This window comes from Vulpes vulpes, chromosome 3, assembly GCF_048418805.1.
Source record: "Vulpes vulpes isolate BD-2025 chromosome 3, VulVul3, whole genome shotgun sequence".
Lineage (NCBI taxonomy): Eukaryota > Metazoa > Chordata > Mammalia > Carnivora > Canidae > Vulpes > Vulpes vulpes.
In genome coordinates this window covers 124,973,271-124,996,653 of record NC_132782.1, presented here as the reverse complement: position 1 = coordinate 124,996,653, position 23,383 = coordinate 124,973,271, and the positions used below count along the sequence as shown (strand labels likewise).

The following is a 23,383-nucleotide window of genomic DNA, read 5'->3' as shown; positions in this document are numbered from 1 at the left end:
ACCCTGGATCGAGTCCCGCATCGGGCTCTTTGCACGGAGTCTGCTTCTCCCTCTACCTGTGTCTCTGCCCCTCTCTCTTTGTTTCTCATGAATAAATAAATAAAAATCTTTTTTAAAAAATCAAAACAAGGCTACAAAACAACATCGTGGTGGAAAAAGCAGTAGCAGCTGGGCGGCTGGCCTCCCACCACTCAGCCGGTCCACAAAGCGGCCCCGTGGGGCACCTCGTGGCAGCCCGTCTACCGCAGCATTTTAACCTTCAGCCCGGGGCTCGCGGGCGGCGACGGCGGCGCACAAGCCGGACCTCGCACCTCCCCAGCGGCGGGAGGAGCAGCCGCTCGCGGGCCGCCAGGGCCGCCGCCGCCGCCGCCGCCGCCTGACCCCGGCCCGACCGACCACAGTCTCGCGAGACTAGCGGCCGCGGCGCTCCCGGAAGTGGACGGGGGGCCCTGGCAGCCCCCCGCGGGGTGCGCGCCCCCGAGGCCGGCGGGGTCGAGGCTCTCGGAGCGCGGTCCCGGGGGCGCTCGCGGTCCGCGCCGCCGCCCCGGCCTGGCCCGGCTGCCGTCGCCCCGCCCCGTGCCCTCCCGGCGCCGGGCCCTGGCTGAGCGGGGCTGCCCCCTGCGCGCGGGTGCGGGCGCGGGCCGCGGGTCTGGATCCTCCCCCGGCTGCGGCCGCCGCGCCGCAGGTCTGCAGGGCCCGGGAGGCGCACGGACGGCCCGCGCAGCGTAAGTGCTAGGGCGGCCGCCGGCTCCGGGAGAGGCCTGCTTTCTATCTATAGCTCTGTCTGTACATCCTATGCTATTCCGGAGGAACAACTGCTCCCCTCTGTTCTCATCTCCCCATTGGTGGCTTCCAACCCGAATTTGGGAATGGGGAGCTCGCCCACCTGTTATCTCGGAGCACACTAATCTCTTGTAAGCAGAAGAGCCATTTGTAGTCTCCAAAGCCTTCTGGCTTGGGACCGGGAATTTCCACCCCCCCAACCCCAATCCGGGCTTTCCACAGCGTATTGCTCTTCTCTGAGAATAATTTAGGTTTTTGTTTTCTTTTGTTTTCATTGCAAGAGTCTATCATACAGGAGGGTTCCTTCGGTCCGGTTGTGCTCGAAGGGAGGAAACTATTAATTTGCCTCCTCAGTCCTGTTTAATAAGATTCATTCTTTCTCTCTGCTCTGCTAGGGGTGAAAACACGTTTAGAACATGTAAGTGCGGCTGTCAGCCTCAGAGAGTTCAAGGTGATAGTTCTTTACCTTAATTCCTCTTTTTGTTTCTTAGGGGTAATTCATTCGACTTCGGAGTCCTTTTCATTCTTCTGAACGATTTCAAGTCTTCTAGAAGCCAAAATGGGGCACAGTAAGCAGATTAGAATCTTACTTCTGAACGAAATGGAAAAGCTGGAAAAGACCCTCTTCAGACTTGAACAAGGTCAGTGGCAAGTTGTTTCATTAGTTTGTGTGTCTTTTCCGTTTTTCAATGTGTGGTCATATTAAATTTTTTTTTAGACTTTAAGATAGGTGGAATTTCCAAGGATCTTTCTAAGCTTGATCAGTGCAAAGATGGTGCTGTGTTCTAAAAATATCACTAATGAAAGTTGGTTTCAGTTGTAAAATTGAAAATGTTATGTACGTGGTGTTAGAACAAGGATAAAATAGTTCACTTTTCTTTCCGTGGTAACTTCCACTTAAGACAAAAGTTGCAAATAGGATCAAGACATTGATCATAAAAAAAAAAAAAAAAAAAAAGACATTGATCATATTATTTCGATTAACGATCATTATGAAAACTTGGTAAATTACTTCTTACGGAATTTAACTTGGGGCATATATGTATAGTTTTGCTTTTTTTTTTTTTTTTTTGGTTTTGCTTTTTTACAGTCCTCATTCTTTTCCTTTACTGGAACTTTGATTTAGTAAAATGGATCACAGCAAAAAGCAAACTATTATTTATGTTTCTCCAAAGCCTCTCAAATATGGAGAAGATAAAAGCTGAAAATTTTTTTGCCAAATAAAAAGTGAAGAAACTGATCGGGTTATGTTGAAATATATTTGAGGTTTTTTTTTTTTTTAAAGCTTTATAATTTTTCAATATTGAAAAACATTCTACACTCATTTATGTTAATATAACTTGTGAAGTAGAAGTTTAATGTATGAAAACTTAAATGCAGACCCCTTTAGTAGTGTAACAGACATTGATGTAAACATTGAAGGATTTTTCCCCCAATATCTCAAGAGGTAAAGTTTTGGGAAAAAAAAAAAATTCAGCCGTCAAATGTGTTATCTCCATGCCAAATCACCTTCTTCCAACTTTGGCATTTAAGATCACAGAGTACTAACTCCATTTTTGGCTTTCCTGACTCTGCACTTTCCTGCTTTTAAATTTTTTCCTACCCTCTTGAGTACTCCTGTCAACTTGGTGGTATCTGTTGCTGAGATCTCTTCCTTCCAAATTTTAATTAATTCTTCCTATCTGCCAGAAATCCTTTCTTTTCTCTTTTTCTTCCATCAAAAAAATTATACATTCTCATAGCTTCATTTGCTGCTTGCATGCTGATGGCTCTTTTTGAAAGAAGAGCCTTGAATTTTGCTTGCTTCTTAAAAGCCGGGAATATAATGGCAAGAGTAAAAAACTAGAATTTTCTTGGCTCTGCTGCTAGCAACTTGTTTGACTTTGGGAAAATCACATGAGTTATTAACATTATTTGTGAAATGAAGGTAATTCTCCTTTTGTACCTTCCTGGATTTTGAAGCTCAAAATTAATAATATAGAGTTTTAAAGTCCTAAGTGGGTATAAGGCTTTGATAGATCACTATACCTCTGTATTTTCATTCTGGATTCTTGGCTTCACCCAGGTATTACACAATGGAATAGAATAGAATAGCTCCACTGGATGGATATACTTAAATCTAACATGTACAAAACCATCTCCCCATTCTCTGACCTTCTTGATTTCCTATCCTGTTTATTTAGTGGTATCTCCATTTTCATAGTTTCAAGGCCTTTGAAACTTTGTACTTTTCTTTGTCAACTTCTTCTCTTTAACTGCAATCTGTCTTTAAGCCCTATAATTTCTTTCTAAATGTCTCTGTTTGCCTATTTCTCTGTCTCTTTCGTATGCCTGAATGTGAATACTGGAATAATCTTATGCCATCTCTTCCCTTTTCATTAATTAGTGTCTATATATAAAGTCAAATTTAAATGCCTCTGGCTGGCTTCCAAGACATTCTATAATGGAAGCCACCTTCCCTAGCCAAAGTTGTCTCTCATTGCCACCCACCCCCCCCATCACTACTGTCCTACATCTTTACATTTCCTCCGTTAATTTCCTCCCCACTGGCTTTTCTCATAGCTCTCCGGACATCTTCACCTCCATCTGATTCCTCTCTTCTGTATCTATTAAATCCCCTTCCTATCAGTTCTTTGTGTTGCCTACCTCTCAACTTTCAGCTAAAATTCCATCTCTTCCATGAAGTCCTTCCTTAATTTTTTTTATCTCCTCTCTTTGATTTCCAATCACATAATGGGCACAGAACAAGTAAGTCCTGAACAATGTAGCAGTGCTTAAAAGCTTATTGGTCTTATAGAGTCCAACTAGAGTTTAAGAGCTGTGAGCATAGGGAAAGTATTATAAACCTAGGACAATGTACAATAGTCAATAAATCCTTGCTGGTTGATTACTAAGACACCAGTTAAAGCTAGCAAAACGTGTAAATTCAGCCAAGCTGTTTAAAGAGGGAACTATGAAGGGCTTATAAATAAGAATGATGTGGTTCAGTCTGTAACTCTAGTTGAAACCAGTAAATTCAACCAAGTGATATAGTTTTTTTTTTTTTTAATTTTTATTTATTTATGATAGAGAGAGAGAGAGAGAGAGAGAGGGGGGCAGAGACACAGGCAGAAGGAGAAGCAGGCTCCATGCACCGGGAGCCCGATGTGGGATTCGATCCCGGGTCTCCAGGATCGCACCCTGGGCCAAAGGCAGGCGCCAAACCGCTGCGCCACCCAGGGATCCCTCAACCAAGTGATATAAATGGGAACGTCGATTTTTTTGTGTGCGGTAATGAGGTGATCATATTGTTATAGAAGATAATTATAATGGAAAGATGAAGGGATATTAGAGACGAGAAATCGAGAATGCTATTTTGAAAACATGTCTGGGGGCAGCCTGGATGGTTTAACTCTGCCTTCAGCCCAGGGTGTGATCCTGGAGACACAGGATCGAGTCCCATGTTGGGCTCCCTGCAGGGAGCCTGCTTCTCCCTCTGCCTGTGTCTCTGCCTCTCTCTCTCTCTGTGTCTTTCATGAATAAATAAATAAAATCTTAAAAAAAAAATGAAAACCTGTCTGGTTAAAGATAAGGGTTTGACTACATCAGAGAAAAAAGGAAATAGAGTATGAGACATTTTAAAATTCATAGGACTTGGTGACCAATTGAGTGTGAAGAAAAACTCTGGTAGTTTTTGGTTCTTTCATATTTAATTGGTCACCAAGTCCCTCTCATTTTTTTCTTTTCTTTTCTTTTCTTTTCTTTTCTTTTCTTTTCTTTTCTTTTCTTTTCTTTTCTTTTTTCTTTTTCTTTTCTTTTCACTTTTTCCTAAGAAAGGATTCTTCCTCATTTTCAAGGCTAATATCTCAATAGATTCTTCTCACTCAACAAGTATGAGACCAAATAATTATTTTTTCCAGCCAAATTGTTGCTTTCTCTTATATTTCATATTTCATTCAGTAGCAGAATAATGAACAAAATCAGTTTTCCCCAAACCTGGAGTTCTTCCATTTTTATATCAGTTGGTCAAATTTCAGCTCATACTTTTTTTTTTTTTTTTTTTAAGAAAATGCTTATAAAGATTTCTTGATTAGGAGCTTAAGCTTATATAAATTCAGGGAGGGAGCAAGATGGAAAAAATTGAGTTTATAGTAATAGTTTAATCACTTTATTAGTTGCCTACAGGAGGGCTATGGCTAATCTGAGTAAAGTATTCCTAGTGTTCTATGAGGAATAAGATAGCCACACCACGTACTGCTATGACCTAAGCTAATTTTAGCAAACTGAGTGAGTAATTATGGAATCTGACATGGTCTAGGTATTCTAATGTTTCATTTACTGTATATAAAAATTTTAGTTTCAGGGATTTGTACTAGAGGTCGAGTAGCTATGTACCCGTGGGCATGTGCACTGACCTATCTATTGGAATACAGGAAAAAAGTACAGGATTTTTCTTTTCTTTTCTCTTTTTTTTTTCTTTCAACTGTTTTTGTTTTTAAAAAGTTGGGTGCCTGGGGAGCTTAGTCAGTTAAGCAGCTGCCTTTGGCTCATGTCATGATCCCAGGGTCCTGGGATCAAGCCCAGTGTCAGGCACCCTGCTCAGCAGGGAGCTTGCTTCCCCTTTACCCATTCCCCCTGCTCTCCCCTTCTCTGTCAACTAAATAAATACAATCTTTAAAAAATGGCAATTAAATTTGGGTGCACCTGGCTGGCTCAGTCAGAAGAGCATGCGACTTGATCTCAGGGTCATGAGTTCAAGCCCCACATTGGGTATAGAGATCACTAAAAAATAATTAAAAACTTTTTAAAAAGATTTTTTAAAAAGCAATTAAATTTTGGTAATGCATAAAATGACATTGATGCTTTCATTTTGTGTGTCAGATGAGTTATAAACAAAAAAGACATATTCTGAGAAAACAGTGAAGGTTGTAGGTCTGGAAGGAGTTGACAGTCACGCCATAGCTGGTTTGCTTGTAGTATGTTGCCATGGGTTACAATTTTACCTAATCCAGGTTAAGTACATATACAAATTATATTATCTTAAATAGTAGATTATGTACAGTACTTTGTAACAAAATGTAGAATAACAGTAAATGCCTATTTATTTATTTATTTATTTATTTATTTTTTAAAGATTTATTTATTTATTCATTCAGAGAGAGCGAGAGAGAGGCAGAGACACAGGCAGAGGGAGAAGCAGGCTCCACGCAGGAAGCCCGATGCGGGACTCGATCCCGGGTCTCCAGGATCACACCCCGGGCTGCAGGTGGCGCCAAACCGCTGTGCCACCAGGGCTGACCTAAATGCCTCTTTTACCACAAAAGGTTGTCAAACTTAAAGATGAGTTAGAAAGTGTTTGATATTTGCTGTTTGAGATTTGTCCTTTTTAGGAATGACATGTAGCTTTCAATAGTACAATACTTAGAAAATATTTTCTGGAAAAATAAACACAATTTAACTGTGAAGTAAACATGAGTTAGAAAATTAACTGCTTTTTGATGGAAATTGATACTGTAGAGCAGAGTTGATCACATTTTTTCCTATAGAGTGTTAGGATTAAGATAGCTTCCTAGGGGGAACACCTGGGTAGCTTGGCGGTTGAGCGTTTGCCTTGGGCTCACGGGATCTGGGATCGAGTCCCACATCGGCCTCCCTGCAGGAAGCCAAGTTCTCCCTCTGCCTGTGTCTCTGCCTCTCTCTCTATGTGTGTCTCTCATGAATAAATAAATAAATCTGGGATCCCTGGGTGGCGCAGCGGTTTAGCGCCTGCCTTTGGCCCAGGGCGCAATCCTGGAGACCCAGGATCGAATCCCACGTCGGGCTCCTGGTGCATGGAGCCTGCTTCTCCCTCTGCCTATGTCTCTGCCTCTCTCTCTCACTGTGTGACTATCATAAATAAATAAATAAAATTTAAAAATAAATAAATAAATAAATAAATAAATAAATCTTTGAAAAAAGGTAGCTTCACAGGCCATATACCTTCTGTTACAACTACTCAACTCTGCTATTGTATCATGAAAGCAACCATAAACAACACATAAATGGATGGATGTGGCTGTGTTCCAATAAAATTTTATTTACAGAAACTTTATTTACAGAAACAGGTAGTAGGCTGATATAGTTTGCTGACCCTTGCTATAGCAAGAACATTTTGAATATGTATTTTAGTAACACTTCCATCATATGATTTTAGCCATATAATGAATATCTGCCCTCTTTAAAAAGTCGATAACAAAACAATTTTTTTTTAAGATTTTATTTATTTATGAGAGAGAAAGAGGGGAGAACACAGAGGGAGAGGGAGTAGCATACTCCCTGCTGAACAGGGAGCCAGAATCAGAGCTCTATTCCAGGACACTGAGATCATGACCTAAGCAGAAGGCAGATGCCCAACCAACTGAGCCACCCAGGTACCCCCCCAAATTTTTTAATCTGTTTAAAATCTTCCAAATAAAGGATTTTAGTTGGTTTTCAAATCATCTGTTTAATATATAAATATGGAACATCTTATTAACTTATGAAAACAATGATGATGTCAGGAAAAATATGTATTTACTAGCACATTTCAACAAAAATCTTTACATAGTTGGTTAATGGCATTGAAAAATTAATGTTATAGGGATACCTGGGTTGCTCAGTGGTTGAGCGTCTGCCTTTGGCTCAGGACGTGATCCTAGAGCCCCAGGATCGAGTCCCACATCGGGCTCCCTGCATGGAGCCTGCTTCTCCCTCTGCCTGTGTCTCTGCCTCTCTCTCTCTCTCTGTGTCTCTCGTGAATAAATAAATAAAATCTTTAAAAAAAAAAAAAAGAAAAGAAAAGTTAATGTTATGGATTAGTAAACATAGCCACCAAGAACTCCTTCCATTTGAATTTGGGTATCTTGGTGTGTTTTTCAAGTCCAGGGCCACTAAGCCAAATATCAATTAGCAGACGTTTGAATCTTTAAATTACTTTATCATAAAATGTTAAACTAAGACTTAAAATTGATGAAACTTATGTTTTTTAAAGATTTTATTTATTTATTCATGAGAGACACACAGAGAGAGGGAGAGAGAGAGGCAGAGACACAGGCAGAGGGAGAAGCAGGCTCCATGCAGGAAGCCTGATGTGGGATTCGATCCCGGGACTCCAGGATCACACCCTGGGCCAAAGGCAGGTGCCAAACCGCTGAGCCACCGAGGGATCCCCTGATGAAACTTGTTTAATCACACTGCTGTCACTGACAAATATGAATAATATTGATTTTTATTAAGAGCCAAAAGATTTTTTCCCATCCATTAATAAATAAAATTAGTCATTTAAAATATTGTTTATTTATATTTTATCCCATTTTTATCTTTTATAATTTATATAATTTATTAAGTTATCCTACACGTATATTCTATAAATAAATACCGTATTTAGAGAATGCTTGTCAGCTTTTTCTGAAGGTATATCACTCATCCAAATACTGTTTTGAGATTTTGAATGAGTTTTAACCTTTGTACTACAAGTTCTCTGAATCCTTGTGTAATGATAAAAACAATATTTGTATAAACTGAACAGGGGACAGGTTGTTTAAATATGCTCAGGCAGCTAATCCCTAACGATTGTACCTGTTGAAAATGAAAGTACTTCTTCTGTCATAAATTTAATCATTATTGTAAAGATACAGGTATTTATGATTCTCACAGTCACTGAGTATTAAAATTTCATGTTTTAATTCTTTGGGTAATTATTTCTCAAACTATCTCTTCATAATTGTACCTCTATTTTTAAAATGATGTTTCCTTAAGTATAAAATCATAGAAGTATATAAAAAGCCTTTTTTTGGTGTGTTGTTTGAAAACAAAATTGAGTTTTTACTACTCAAGCAAGTTGAAACCTGTGTATAGTGTAATGGTGTGTAAATTCCACCTCCTGGCTTACTGCCACAATTCAGCCATGCTTTTTCCCGGAAAGGATTTCAAAAGATCTATATAGATGCAGAAAATGAACAAAAAGGAATAAAAGTAGCCATGTTATTAAATATCTTTAGATAACATGACTTATAATGGCTTATAATATTCTAGCTTGCATAATAAAATAATTTTTACCCTAATTTATTTAGTCATTCCCAATATTAGATACTTAGTTTGTTTTTAAGCTGCTATGAATATATTCTATGTTTACATCATTGATTAATTCCTCAGAAAATATATGTATATATGAAACTATTGGGTTAAACATAACCCTTATTAACACTAGTATATTTCTGCCAAATTATTTGTAGAAAAATCTGTGTATATAGTTACCTGGAAAAGAAATTATAAGTTTCACTCTACTTATAAGAAGTGTGAGAAGTAGAAGTGAGTCCCTGGATTTTTGCAATCACTTATAATGCCATTTGGATAATTTGTTTCTTACTTGCTAAAACCATTTGCTATGAAAAAAATTATATTCATAATTTAGTACAACCCAAGAATATAGTTAGTAGTATTTATCAGTAAATTATAATTTTTTCAAGGACTGCCTAGAACTTCCATTCCTCACAATATCCATACTGCATTACGCAACAGAGTATTTGTATTTCTCTAGGCAAAGGTAGAGGTGTTTGATTGGATAACAGTAAATTAAAGGGGCCAGCATTCTCTTAATGTCTTCTATTGAAATCTTTTGTTGACAAAGATTAGCTTACCTGGTGTTTAATAGTGTGGTATAGAATTTACCATCTATTGAACATCATTGGGAGGGACTTACTTCTACCAAAGAGCAGCTTTAAACATGATTGAAACATACCTACATGTTTTGCTTTTCAGGATTTGCTTTGAATCAAACTGACGTTATTTATATATGCATCTATAGGACAGTTCATACTGATATCTCTGATTCATATCCACCACAATAGAGTTCATTGTAGCTTCCACCTTGCTTATTTGTAACATATTCTCTGACATTGAAAAATTTGGCTCTCATCATCTTTATTTTTGAAAGATATTTCCACCAGGTATAGAATTCTAGGCTGACAGTTTTAATCTTTAAGTACAGTAGATTCTTAAATAATGCAAAGGCCAAGGATACTGACCCCCTTCCCCATGCAGCCAAAAACCCAAGTATAACATTAGACTCCCCACATCTTAACTACTAATAGCCTACTGTTGACCAAAAGCCTTACAGATAACACATATTTTGTATGTTTTATGTATTATGTGCTATAATCTTACAGTAAATAAGCTAGAGAAAAGAGAATGTTATTAAGAAAATCATAAGGAAGAAAAAATACATTTACAGTACTGTACTTTTAAAAAACCACGTGTCAGTTGGTTAAGCATCTGCCTTCAGCTGAGGTCATGATCCTGGACCCTGAGATCAAGTCCTGCATCAGGCTTCTAATCAGTGGGGAGCCTGCTTTCCCTCTCGCTCTGCCTCTGCTTGTTCTCTCTCTCTCTCTCTGTCAAATAAATAAAAATCTTAAAAAAAAAAACAAAAACCTATAAAGGAACCTGCACAGTTCAAATCATATTGTACAAGGATCAACTGTACCTCTAAAGATATTGCTCCACTGTCTTCTTGCTTTTATTGTTTCCCATGAGAAATCTACTGTCATTTTCTTATTGTTTCTTGAAATTACTGTAACATTTTTCCTCCTTTTGGCTACGTGTAAGATATTCTGTCACTGGTTTTGTGAAATTTGATTTTGATGTTTCTTGGTCTGATTTCCTTCATGTTTCTTGATTGGTGATTTATTGAACTTGGATCTACAAATTTGTTGCTTTTGCCAAATTTGGGAATCTTTCTACCCATTGTTTCTTTAAATACTTGATATCCCCCCTCTCTTTCCTCTTCTTTGAGGACTCTAATGACCTATATATTAGGCCGCTTGAATTGTTCCACAGATCACTAATACTTTCTCAATTTTTTAAATTCTTTATCTCTTTGTTTCATTTTGCAATTTTCTATTCCTGTGTCTTAAAATTCACTAACCTTTTTTAATGCCATATCTCACCATCCATCAATTCCATGTTGCAGGTGTTTCATTTCAGACCTTGTAGTTTTTATTTTTAAAAGTTTGGTTTGGATCATTTGTTCTGTTTTGCTTTAAATATTTTCTGTACCTTGAAATAACTTTTTGAACATATGGAATATGGTTATGATAAATGAGGTCCTTTCTTACCTGCTAGTTCAACATCTGTGTCATTTCTAAGGTCAGTTTTCAATAAGTGATTATTTTCCATTTTTAGGGTTGTGTTTTCTTGTTTCTATGTATGTCTTATAATCTTTGTTTGGATGCCAGACATTATGGATTTTACTTTGTTGGGTGCTGGTCTTAAAAATGTTTTTTTTGTCTTTGTTTGGGAATGAAGTTAAGTTACTTGGAAATATTTTAACACTTTGGAGTTTTACTTTTATGATGCCCGGTCCAGGGCTCATTATTCTCAACTACAGAAACAAGATCCTCTGAACTTTCTCTCCAGTGCCTCATGAATTATGAATTTTTCCAATCTGGCTGGTGAGAACAAACACTATTCCTGGTTTCAGACATGCACTGAGCAGTACTCAGCTGAATACTCAAGGCGGAACTTCTGCAAATCTCTGGAGTTCTGTCTCTGTGCAGCTTTCTCCTCCTTACCAACTAGTCTCATCTGCAAACTAGCTGCCAACTGGTCTCATCTGCAAACTAGCTGCTTTCGTCTGAACAGATTCTTCGCTCCATCTTCTTTGCTCAGAAAGTTAGTTGAGCTCTGCCTAGTTCTCTTCCTTTTGCCTCAACCTGGAAATTCTTTCACAGTAGTAAGAAGGGACAGTTGTAGGATTCACATTGTTTATTTTCTGTCTCTTAGGGGTCACTGACCTTTATTGCCTGATGTCTAGGCTTGAAAACTATCATTTCATATATTTTGTCTGGTTTTTCCTGGTTTCTTTCTTCTAAGTCTCAAGGAAGATTGTAAATCCAATCCATGTTATTCATTCCATCTTTGCCAGAAGCAGGAGTCTCAGGTCCTTTACATCTTCTGTTTATTCTGTGTGGAATGCCCTACCTCAGGTAACTGTGTCACTGATGTGCTCACCTCCTCTTTCTATTTAGCAGTTTTTTATTGGATGCTGGACATTGTGAATGTTGTGTTGTTGTATCTCTGGATTTTGTTTATCTTTCTTTAAAGGAGTAGTATCTTTACTTTAGCAGCCATTTACATTATCTATGGGTCAGCTTAATCCAATTGAGGCTATTTTAGGCTTTGACAGGATAGGTTATTCTAGTTTTCACTCTAAGGCTGTATTAGAAAAAAAAAAGAAAATAAGGCTGTATTAGCCCTACTACATACGACGCGACTCTTTTGAATACAACGGATGTTCAACAACATCTCTGCACTCTGACTGCTTGAAGATTCTAATGTCTCCCAGGCCTGCGTGAGCTTTGGGAATTGGTCAATTGATAGCTCCTACTAGTTATCCTTTGTCCAATCTCCTGGAGTCAAATACTACCCATGTCAGCCTGGTATTCAGGCAGATTGAAGATGACCCTAGGTAATAATTTAGAGCTCTTTATTTACAGAGCTTTCTTCTGTGCCATATTCTGCCCTGAAAATTGCAGTTTCTTCACCCTCCCCAAACTCTAATCTCTGTCTCCTTAACTCAGACTACTGTTTCTGCTCCCTGTGTCACAGCCCAGAAAGTTCCCCCAGTCTGAAAGCTAGAGGGTTCATAGGAATCATCCTTCTATTAGGCATCACAGTGCTTCACTACTTATTTCTGAAAATGGTTATTTCATATATTTCTAATAGTTTCTCATCAGAGAGCAAATCTAATACTAATTAGACCAGAAGCAGACAGAACTCCATTATGACCAGAAGCAGACATATTCAGAGTGACATAGTACACAAAATGATTTAATACACAAGTTAGGTCATATGACTCTTCTGCTCAAAATTGTTCATTTGCAACAACATGGATGGATCTAGAGAATATAATCCTAAATGAAATTAGCCAGAGAAAGGCAAATATCATGTGATTTTGCTCATATATGAAATTTAAGAAACAAAACAAAGAAAAAAGGAAACAAAAAACCCCAGAGTTTAAATATAGAGAGCAAACTGATGATTACCAGAGTGGAGATGGGTAGGGAGATGGATGAAATAGATAAAGGGGATTAAGAGTACATTTATTGAGACACCTGGTGGCTCAGTGGTTGAGCGTCTCCCTTTGGCTCAGGTCATGATCCAGGGTCCAGAGATCAAGTCCTGCTTCGGACTCCCTGTGAGCAGCCTGCTTCTCCCTCTGCCTATGTCTCTGCCTCTCTCTCTCTGTCTCTCATGAATGAATAAATAAAATCTTAAGAAAAAAAAAGAGTACATTTATCATGATGAGCATTGAGTAATGTGTAGAATTACTGAACACTATATTGTACACCTGGAAATAATATAACCCTGTATGTTAATTATACTGAAATTGAACTTTAAAAGATTTCAAGTTCAGTAAAATTTCATTTTGTTTTTTTACTTTAATGCTATCCTAGTTTTCTAAAAGCACTTTCAATAAAGTTGAAAGATATGTTACTAAAGAAAAAAGAAAACTTGCATATCCCAGAGTAGCCATGCAAATAGGAAACAGGTTCCAGGAGGAGAAGAGAGGGACAATACAAAGCAGGCAGATGTAGTGTTTGTTGAAATATAAAATTCAGCTAAATTAGAATGCAAAGTAGTTCCAAAACCAGCATTATGTATTAGGAGTTATTTTAAACATAGTTGAGAAACCCTAGTTTATGTAATACTTTATTTCTTAATGTGGTAATTTAAGTTCCTACAGTGAGTTTATTGAAATATGCTTTTTGTTTAGGGTTCGAGCTACAGTTCCGATTAGGTCCCACTTTACAGGGAAAAGCAGTTACTGTGTACACAAATTACCCATTTCCCGGAGAAACATTTAATCGAGAAAAATTCCGTTCCCTGGAATGGGAAAACCCAACAGAAAGAGAAGATGATTCTGATAAATACTGTAAACTTAATCTTCAGCAAGCTGGATCATTTCAGTATTACTTCCTTCAAGGGTAAGTCAGGTGTTCTTTACATGGGGGGGGAAAGGTTAATTTATTCCATCTAGTTAAATTACCTAGCTTGTAAAAAGTTACTATATAAACCATGGCAGTGTGATTTTCACAGGATTTTTTGAGATACAAATAGAATATGGTTCCTTGGTTCCTAGGAAGTAATTGTAAGACTCATTGCAGATTCAAAGTATTTTTTTTTAAGTAATCACTTGAAAACTCTAGTCTTTTCATATAACTTCATTATAAGATACTATTTGCTTGAGTGCCCTTGTTATTACTGACAGATTTTAGTACACTTATTTTTCCTGACAGCAACTTTATTAGATATTGTATGTATTATGTCATTATATAGAGATTAGAAAAGGATAAAATGAGGGTTGAGTTTCATTGCAACTTTGTAAATGATTTTATGTGCTTAGAAATATATTTTTAAATGGGACAATTCAACCTCCCATTAGAGAGTCAGACTATTACATGAGAATTTTTTTTTCCTATCATTGAGAAGTTTTTGTTTTGTTTTCTCCTTAGAAATGAGAAAAGTGGTGGGGGTTACATAGTTGTGGATCCTATTTTATATGTTGGTGCTGATAATCACGTATTACCCTTGGACTGTGTTACTCTCCAGACATTTTTAGCTAAGTGTTTGGGACCCTTTGACGAATGGGAAAGCAGACTTAGAGTTGCAAAAGAATCAGGTAATGTCAGATATCTTTCTTTTCTTTTTAAAAATAAATGTGATTATCCTCTATGATATAGATTTCAAAGCTTTGATTCTCCTTTTAATTTTGTTTCTTAGTATATAGTAATATAAATAGAATCATACAAAGTTGTTAAGACAACCATTTTTAACCTACAAAAATAGCAAATTATATGGTTCAACTCAGTAAATTAAGGAAATCTCATAATAAAATGAGATCTTCATTGTCCTAAGACTTTACTTTGACATATAAAAATTAGTAGTAAACTATTAAAATGTTTTAGAAAATGTATTATTATTGTATATAACTTTAAATCAACATTAAGTAACTGTCTTCCATATGGAAGGTGTGTGCTGCCATACATGTCAAGAGTAAAATGCAATTTAAGTTGTATTTTACTCTTATGCAAAGGGTAATATTAATTTTCTACTTTTAAGTTGAATATAATATAAAGAAAGCCAAGAAGTTTACTGACATAATTGAAACTAGCGGAACATTAAAAATAGAAGCAAAACATGCTGATATTCTTGTATAAAGTATATACATATGTAGATATCCAATAAATATAAATTGAACCCCTATGATAACTAGGCACTGTGTACAATGATTTTCTCAAATGCATTATCTCATTATCTCTGTCTTATATATGAAGACACTGATACGCTAAAAGATTTAAGTAGACTTGCTTGAAGTCACTTGGGATATAGCTAGGATTTGAACCCTAGTCTTTGACTCCTTTTCTAGTTGCATGGTTGCTTTGCTATTTAGAATCATTTAGGGAAGTTTAAACTTATATTTTGCTTAGTTTTAGTTTGTTTTTTTCTTATAGTCTTTGCTTATTTTCTTTGTTTTTATTTTTTTTTCTTTGTTTATTTTCTTGTGTTACAGGTTACAACATGATTCATTTTACCCCATTACAGACTCTTGGGCTATCTAGATCATGCTATTCTCTTGCCAACCAGTTAGAATTAAATCCTGACTTTTCAAGACCTAATAAAAAATATACCTGGAGTGATGTTGGGCAACTAGTGGAAAAAATGAAAAAGGAATGGAATGTTCTTTGTATTACTGATGTTGTCTACAACCATACTGGTATGAGTTTCATTAACAACTTCCATTAATTTTGATGAAAATATTATATTCTGATTATTTCTTGCTGTTTTATATAGCATAAATTTTGAAAAAACAAATGACACATAGATGTTCTTCAATTTATTTATTTTTTATTTTTTATTTTTTAATTTTTATTTATTTATGATAGTCACAGAGAGAGAGAGAGAGAGAGAGGCGCAGAGACACAGGCAGAGGGAGAAGTAGGCTCCATGCACTGGGAGCCTGATGTGGGATTCGATCCCGGGTCTCCAGGATCGCGCCCTGGGCCAAAGGCAGGCGCCAAACCGCTGCGCCACCCAGGGATCCCTGTTCTTCAATTTAAAAATCACTTTATATAGCTCCACTTTTTTCTTTCAAAGAAAACTGTTAGTTGAAGATATAATCAACATGTAAGTATTTTGCATGTGATGATCATAAAAACAGGAGAGTAATTATAGATGGAACATATGATCACATATTTCAACTTGCAGTATTAATACTTTGCAGACCAACATGTGAATCCCACATAGCAGCAGCTCTAGTACTCTAATGTTTGTGTGTGTGTGTGTGTGTGTGTATATATATATATATATTTGAAAAAGAGTGAATTACTATCATTAAAACAGAAAATTATTGGTAAATCTTATAAGTTAAATCTAAAAATTATACCCTTTACATGTTAAAAGGGTTTATTAAAATTAACCCAGTTGGATCTCAAGATTCTTTACCAATATACAATTCTATAAAATGTATTAGATCTTTCCAACTGGTGATCCTCAGGGAGATGACTGCTCCTCTCACCTGTCAGAACAGCTGGGTCTGGAGAAGCTTCTGGCCATGATCAGCTTTCAGTTTAACCCAGTGTGCCTTGCAAATATTCTCTTCTCTGTATGCCACAGTGAAAACTTCCTAATATCTAAGAACCCAGTATTCTTTACTTGATAATCTGACATTATTGATAATTACTTTAACATCTATAATAATATTTCCATCAAACTTACCAAACTACATAATGACATTATGTGAGTTAGGATATGGTATGGGAAACTATAGCAAAGAGACAAAAATATAGTGATGTAAGACTGAAACTGTATTCATTTTTTTTGTATTTCTTTCTTTTTTTAATAATAAATTTATTTTTTATTGGTGTTCAATTTGCCAACATTTTGTATTTATTTCTTATAAAAGATGAGATAGGCATCCCAAGACTGCTGTAGTAGCTCAGTGATAATAGGGAATGAGGTTCTTTCTCTCATGCTGCTCTATCTCCAACACTGTGCTTCTAACTCTTAATCAAATTTGGCCTGTCCAGTTCCCAGTATCACCTGCTACCAATGGAAATGAGAAAGGGAAGTCATGCCTTTTAAGGGCATGGTCTGGTTATATATATATATATAACTTCTACTCACATTTCATCAAATAGAATTTTGTCTCTTGTTACACCTGTAAAGGATCCTGCAATGTAGCCTGTTTGCCAGCCAAATGTACAGCTGAACCTTAGGAGTTCTGTTACTAAAGGAACAAAGGAAGAAAAAAATTGAGATATAGTAGCAGTCTCTATCAGAGACTATATTTCTGAGGCATTTGAGAGAATCTATGCAATATAAGAAAGTGAACTTTGCTTCAGCCTTAAATTGGAAAGTATTACCAATCATAATGTCCTTTTTGTGAAATAAGTTTTCATTAAAAAGTTACTATACAGGGGAAGTAAACTTCCAGATGGCAGTGTGAGGGCTTCACAGACCCTCTACTCAGCAAAACAACTGTTAAAAATTATTTTTTAAAATACGGTTTAAAGTCTTTGGAAATTATTCTAAGGGAAGTTGACATAGGGAAAAGCGTATCAAGAAAATCTATTAACTCTCAGTAAGAGCAGTAATAGTCTGTGACATTTGAACCAGGATCTGCCTCTCCCTGCCCCAGCTCAGAATGATGATAGGTCTATTCCTGGCAGGTGCAGCTGGGAACACAAGGCTCCTTTTCTCCTCAGCTCCCAGTCTAGGGCTACAGTTGAAATGGGCAGGCTTCCAACATTTCTCACATACCGCCCAACTCCAGCATTCTGTTGCAGAAACTCTATTCTGGGCAAGAGCAGCTGAGAGGTCTGGGGCTCCCTTCTTTCAACCCCAATCATAGAGAGAAAACTTTACCTCATGCATGGCAGGGCAAGGATACTCTGTCCCAGTTGCCTTGCACCAGCTTGCTTGTTGGGTGAGGTTCTACATCTGGAGAAGAAAGCCAAAAACTCGGGGCGTATTGTCCCTGCCACCAGCTGTGGAGCAGTGACACAGGTGTTCTGCCCAGGGGAGGAGATGTGCAGTAAAAACAGAGTAAGAATGAAATTGACTTTATTTGGCACATAGCAGGGGACACTGTTGGAAACAGTGGAGACTTTGGTGGTGGTAAACAAGAGGAGGCTGGTATCACCACGAAGGCAGTATACTAAATCATAGACCAGCCAGTAGTTTAACCAAAAAAAAAACCCAGGGAAAGACACAGCTAAGAATAACCCTCCTGGGATCAGACGAGTCTTAGAGACTGGCCTCAGTGACTACCCCTGCCAAGGGATCCAAATTTAATTGCACCAAACTGTGAAGCAATTAATGATCCAGCCTATTATCAAAAATAATAGCACAAAAAACTAACGGCTAGGTGTGATTCCAGCAGAGGCAGCAGCTTAACAGAGTTCAGGGAAAGAGACAGTTAAGAGAGGCTTGCTAAAAACCACTGTCACCCCAGACTACTGCCCAGGGGCCACGGATGCACCCTCTGAGTGGTAGCATCAGTGGCTGCACACTGTAGGGGATATAGACTTCACTAAAATAGTCTAGCCAAGTTAAAAACAAGTAGCCAACAAGACCTGGGAGGAATGGGCTCAATATCCAGAGTTGCTACAGTACGTTATCTAAATTGCCCAATTTTCAACCAAAAAATTGAGACATACAAAGAAACAGCAAGTGTGACCTATACACAAGAAAAAAAGCAGGCAACGGAAGTTGCCTTTAAAAAGTCCTAGATGGGGATCCCTGGGTGGCGCAGTGGTTTGGCGCCTGCCTTTGGCCTAGGGCGTGATCCTGGAGACCCGGGATCGAATCCCACATCAGGCTCCCGGTGCATGGAGCCTGCTTCTCCCTCTGCCTATGTCTCTGCCTCTCTCTCTCTCTCTCTCTCTGTGACTATCATAAATAAATAAAAATTAAAAAAAAAAATCTTAAAAAAAATAAAATAAAAATAAAAAAATAAAAAGTCCTAGATGGGGCAGCCCCAGTGGTGCAGCGGTTTAGCGCCGCCTGCAGCCCAGGGCATGATCCTGGAGTACCGGGATCGAGTCCCACGTCAGGCTCTCTGCATGGAGCCTGCTTCTCCCTCTGTGCCTCTGCCTCTCTCTCTCTCTTTCTCTGAATAAATAAATAAAATCTTTAAAAAAAAATTTAAAAAGTCCTAGATGTCATGCTTAGCCAACATAGACTTCAAAGCTACTATTCTAAATATATTTAAGGAATTAAAGGAAACCAGCTTAGAGCAGTAAAGGGGAGGATATGATGATGATATTTCGTCAAATAGAGAGTATCAGTAAATGGAAAATTTTAAAAGTAACCAGCTAGGAATTCTGTAGCTGTAAAGTAAGTAAGCAAAATTTAGAATTCACTAGAGATATTCAGCAGTATATTTGAGTTGCCAGAAGAATCAGTGAACAGAGATTATATGTTTTGAAGAACAAAGGAAAGAAGATAAAAATGAATAGAGTTCCAGTGAAAGGTGGGAGATATTGAAGCGCACCAACATGCATCATGGAAATCCCTGAAGGAGAGGGAAGAAAAGAACAGAAAACACACTTGAAGAAGTAATGGCTAAAAACTTCCCAGTCTTTAAAATTTGATTAAAAAAGGAAAATTAATAAAAAATATAAAAAAAAATAAAAATAAAAATAAAAAAGGAAAATTAATCTACACATGCTAAAGCTCTGTGAACTTTAAGTAAACAGAACAAAGATAGCCACACTCAGCATAGTAAAAATTTTGTAAGCCAAAGGTCTAGGGAATTTTGAAAGTAATGCAAACATTGTTTTATTGTGCTTCATTTTATTACACTTCTCAGTTACTGCTCACTTTTTTTTTTTTTTTAACAAATAGAAGATTTGTGGCAACCCTGCATCAAACAAGACTATTGATGGCATTTTTAAAAAATATTTTATTTATTTATTCATGAGAGACACAGAGATTGGCAGAGACATAGGCAGAGAGAGAGAGAGGCAGGCTCCATGCAGGGAGCCTGATGTGGGACTCGATCCTAGGACTCCAGGACCATGCCCTGGGCCGAAGGCAGGCACTAATCTGCTGAGCAATGCAGGGATCCCCTGATGGCATTTTTCTAACAGCATTTGCTTACCTCATGTCTCTGTGTCACATTTTGGTAATTTTTGCAATATTTCAAAGTTTTTCATTAAATTTGTTATGGTCATCAGTGATTCGTGATTATGACCTGCCAATAGCTCAGATAATAGCATTTTTTAGCATGATAGCCTTTTTATTTAAGGTATGTACTTTTTTTTAAAGATATAATGCTATTGCACACTTAGTAGACTACAATGCAGTATCAATATAACTTTTATATATGCTAGGAAGTCAAAAAAATTTGACTCGCTTTATTGCAATATTTATTTTATTGCAGCAGTCTGGATCCAAATACATAGTGTCTCTGAGGTCTACCTATATCTTGAAAGGCAGAGGCTGTCAGAGGTCATTGAAAAAAAACAAGATCCAACTATATACTATCTACAGGCAACACACTTCAGATTCAAAAATACAAATAGGTTGACGGTAAAAGGATGGATAAAGATTTATACAAGGACCAGGAGCTGGGAGGTTCCTTCTCAGGTTGCTCTGGAGACCACACAGCTCTGGACATACATATGGTCTTCTAGACTGCCAGATGTGAATGGGATTTTATTTATTTATTTTTTTTTATTTTATTTATGATAGTCACACACACAGAGAGAGAGAGAGAGAGAGAGGCAGAGACACAGGCAGAGGGAGAAGCAGGCTCCATGCACTGGGAGCCCGATGTGGGATTCGATCCCGGGTCTCCAGGATCGCGCCCTGGGCCAAAGACAGGCCCTAAACCGCTGCACCACCCAGGGATCCCGGGATTTTATTTTTAAGCTTGGCTTCCTAGGAGTTACCCTGGGTCAGAGTAGGTTAGTGTTTACTCCGTGGTTGGTAAGAGGTTATATTTTAAATCCCTTTGCCAGGAAGTTGTCCTGTGTTGATGGGTCTATATGGGATTTGGGGAATGTTTTCAAGTCTTTCCCATGTCTTGTTAGAATTGCTTCTGAGTGGGTGCAGCCTAGTGCATGCACCCAGCCTTTCCAGCCCCCACAGTTGCCTGTGATCCCAGAAGGGCTGTCTGCTTTCTCTTCCCCCTAGTTCTATTAAATTTCTGTTTGTTCGCTCCAGTGTTTTTCTTATATCATGAAGCCACCAGCATTCTCTTAAATGCTCCCCACCACAGTTTTCATTATTTTTTTTTAATTTTTTTATTTATTTATGATAGAGAGAGAGAGAGAGAGAGAGAGAGAGAGGCAGAGACACAGGCAGAGGGAGAAGCAGGCTCCATGCACCGGGAGCCCGACGTGGGATTCGATCCCGGGTCTCCAGGATCGCGCCCTGGGCCAAAGGCAAGCGCCAAACCGCTGCGCCACCCAGGGATTCCCAGTTTTCATTATTTTAAACAACACCCGTACACATGGAGTTCTTCACCCACTGTTCCAAACAAATTCAGTCCTTTCAGGCAGAGCTCTTCATCCTCCTGGCCTGTCTTTATCCTTGAGCAGAACAGCTATGCCATGCTTCAGAGCTGGGGATGAGACCACTTTTTCCCAAGCACAGTCTCATTCTGGGGACTTGCAAGGCAGGAGGTAGCAATCTGTGGTCTTCTTGGTTGCCCTCCCCACATGGAACCTTCACCCTGCAAGTAAGCTCCAGCTCTTAGGGGCAGTTAGAGTCCCAGTATTCTTGCTAGGTAGGATGTCCACCCTACAAGAGGGGTGCTAGGTGGAGGAAAGGAACTGAGATTTTACTTGCCTGCCTATTTGGAAAAGAGAAAAGAGCTTCTACAAAATGTAGCTAAAGGGAGTGGGAAACACAGGCAGCCTGCCTCTCCCACCATGAAACTGTACCCCCAGACTGGAAATGATGGTAAGAGGACACCTCCATGTTGGCCATGCTTACCCGGAGTAGAACACCTGGCATAGAGGTTCCATTAGCACACAGCTGGATGGGAGGGTTAAGGGAGCAGATCATAGTTCAAATGCCACAGACTCTTGCTATTCTTGCCAAAAGTTAGTAGATTTTCTCGAATTAATGTTTTCCATAAGCTGAATGCCCTTAGGACAATGTTCAGAGACTTTAAATGATTATATTTTATATAATTTTTGCTATTTAAATTATGGTTTTGCTGGGGCAAATGTCTGCTAAGTTCTTTACTGTACCACTTTAGAACTCCATGTTTCACTTATTTTGATACTTATTAAGATGTGGTTAATTTGGCTTCTCTTTCATGTAGAATTAGAAAAAATATGTTGTTAACTAATGCTTAGAATTTTTTCATTTTACACTTGATTTTGTTTCAAAAAATAAGTAACAAAGTTTCAGGATTTTACCATTTAAAAAATTAGGGTGGCCATAGTATTCTTAATAAATGAAAATCCAAACTGGATATAATTATCATTACATTTTTCTCTTACATCTTGAATTCTATTAACTCTGATGATAAAACTAAGGAAAACCAGCTTGATTTGGATTGGAGAATTATTTACTTAACTGCTATTACAACATCTTTGCTTCTTATGTATCCTGTCTTCTTCATCCAAGTGTTTATTATGGATATAAGTAAATAATAAATAAATTATGTACTCCATTATTTATTAAATAAATGACTGAAACTAGAAATAATAATGATTTTTAAATTCTGTAAGGATTGTAATGATACTCAGCTGAGTGAGTAAGACATGAACACATTCATCTGGTTAAGATTGCAAGATCTGAAGAAACTTGCCCAAATTCATTTCTGGTTGCATGACTTTGGCTGAGTAACTTCTCTGTGCCTCAATTCCTCATCTGTTTAAGGAACATAAGTGTGCCCTACATCATACAGTAGTATATGAGGATTAATAAATTAGTGTATGTATCTGGCATATGGTAGGTGTTCAGTAGTTATTTTTATTTCATGTACATTAACCACTCATGCTCCTCAATAGGAATTCAGGGGAATTACTCTATTTTAAAGATGAAACAAAAATATATATAGCTTTTATTTATTTAAAAATTAAAGCAGCTATTCTTTAATATTGTAAATATGTGGAATACCTTGCAGAACTCTGATTCTGATTCTGCATTTACTGATACAAATGGATAGTAGAATTGTAAGATACACCCTTGTTCTTTGAGTATGTTTCTTTTAGCAATTTTCAGCCTCACTTTTATCAGTATTACTAAAACAATGTATCTTACTAACCATTCAAGATTAGCTATACAAAGAAGTTACCTGTGAGAGAACTGAACTTTCTTCTATCAGAATTGTCTAAGCACAATAAAACAAATAAACAAATCCCCCTCTCTAGAATGCAAAAGCTCCACAAGGACAGGAGCTTTGCTCACTTTTGCTGCAGAATATCCATTTCCCATAACAGTGCCTGGGATAGATCACATCCTAAGTGTAGATATATATAGACATATATACAAATGGATTTTGAGTTAACATGCTGTCCTCAGGCAGTACTACTCATCAAGTGCTTGGGTAAATGTGCCTGGGCCTTGGCTGGAGCTG

The 23,383-nt window shown here is 37.8% G+C and overlaps 1 protein-coding gene across 3 annotated transcripts in view; it reads left to right on the top strand.

Annotated features, from left to right (window-relative positions):
• Nucleotides 1–583: 583 nt before the first annotated feature.
• The window catches only part of AGL (amylo-alpha-1,6-glucosidase and 4-alpha-glucanotransferase), a 73,779-nt gene continuing 50,979 nt past the window's right edge, over nucleotides 584–23,383 (top strand). Inside the window, exons 1-5 of one of the 3 annotated variants that reach the window (XM_072754521.1) lie at nucleotides 584–725; nucleotides 1,275–1,424; nucleotides 13,556–13,766; nucleotides 14,295–14,461; nucleotides 15,353–15,556. In XM_072754521.1, coding sequence (XP_072610622.1) covers nucleotides 1,343–1,424; nucleotides 13,556–13,766; nucleotides 14,295–14,461; nucleotides 15,353–15,556 — 664 coding nt within the window. In that variant the 5' untranslated portion in view covers nucleotides 584–725; nucleotides 1,275–1,342. Of the gene's footprint in view, nucleotides 1,202–1,274; nucleotides 1,425–13,555; nucleotides 13,767–14,294; nucleotides 14,462–15,352; nucleotides 15,557–23,383 lie in introns of all 3 variants that reach the window. The other 2 variants (XM_072754523.1, XM_072754522.1) reach the window with 2 other exon arrangements.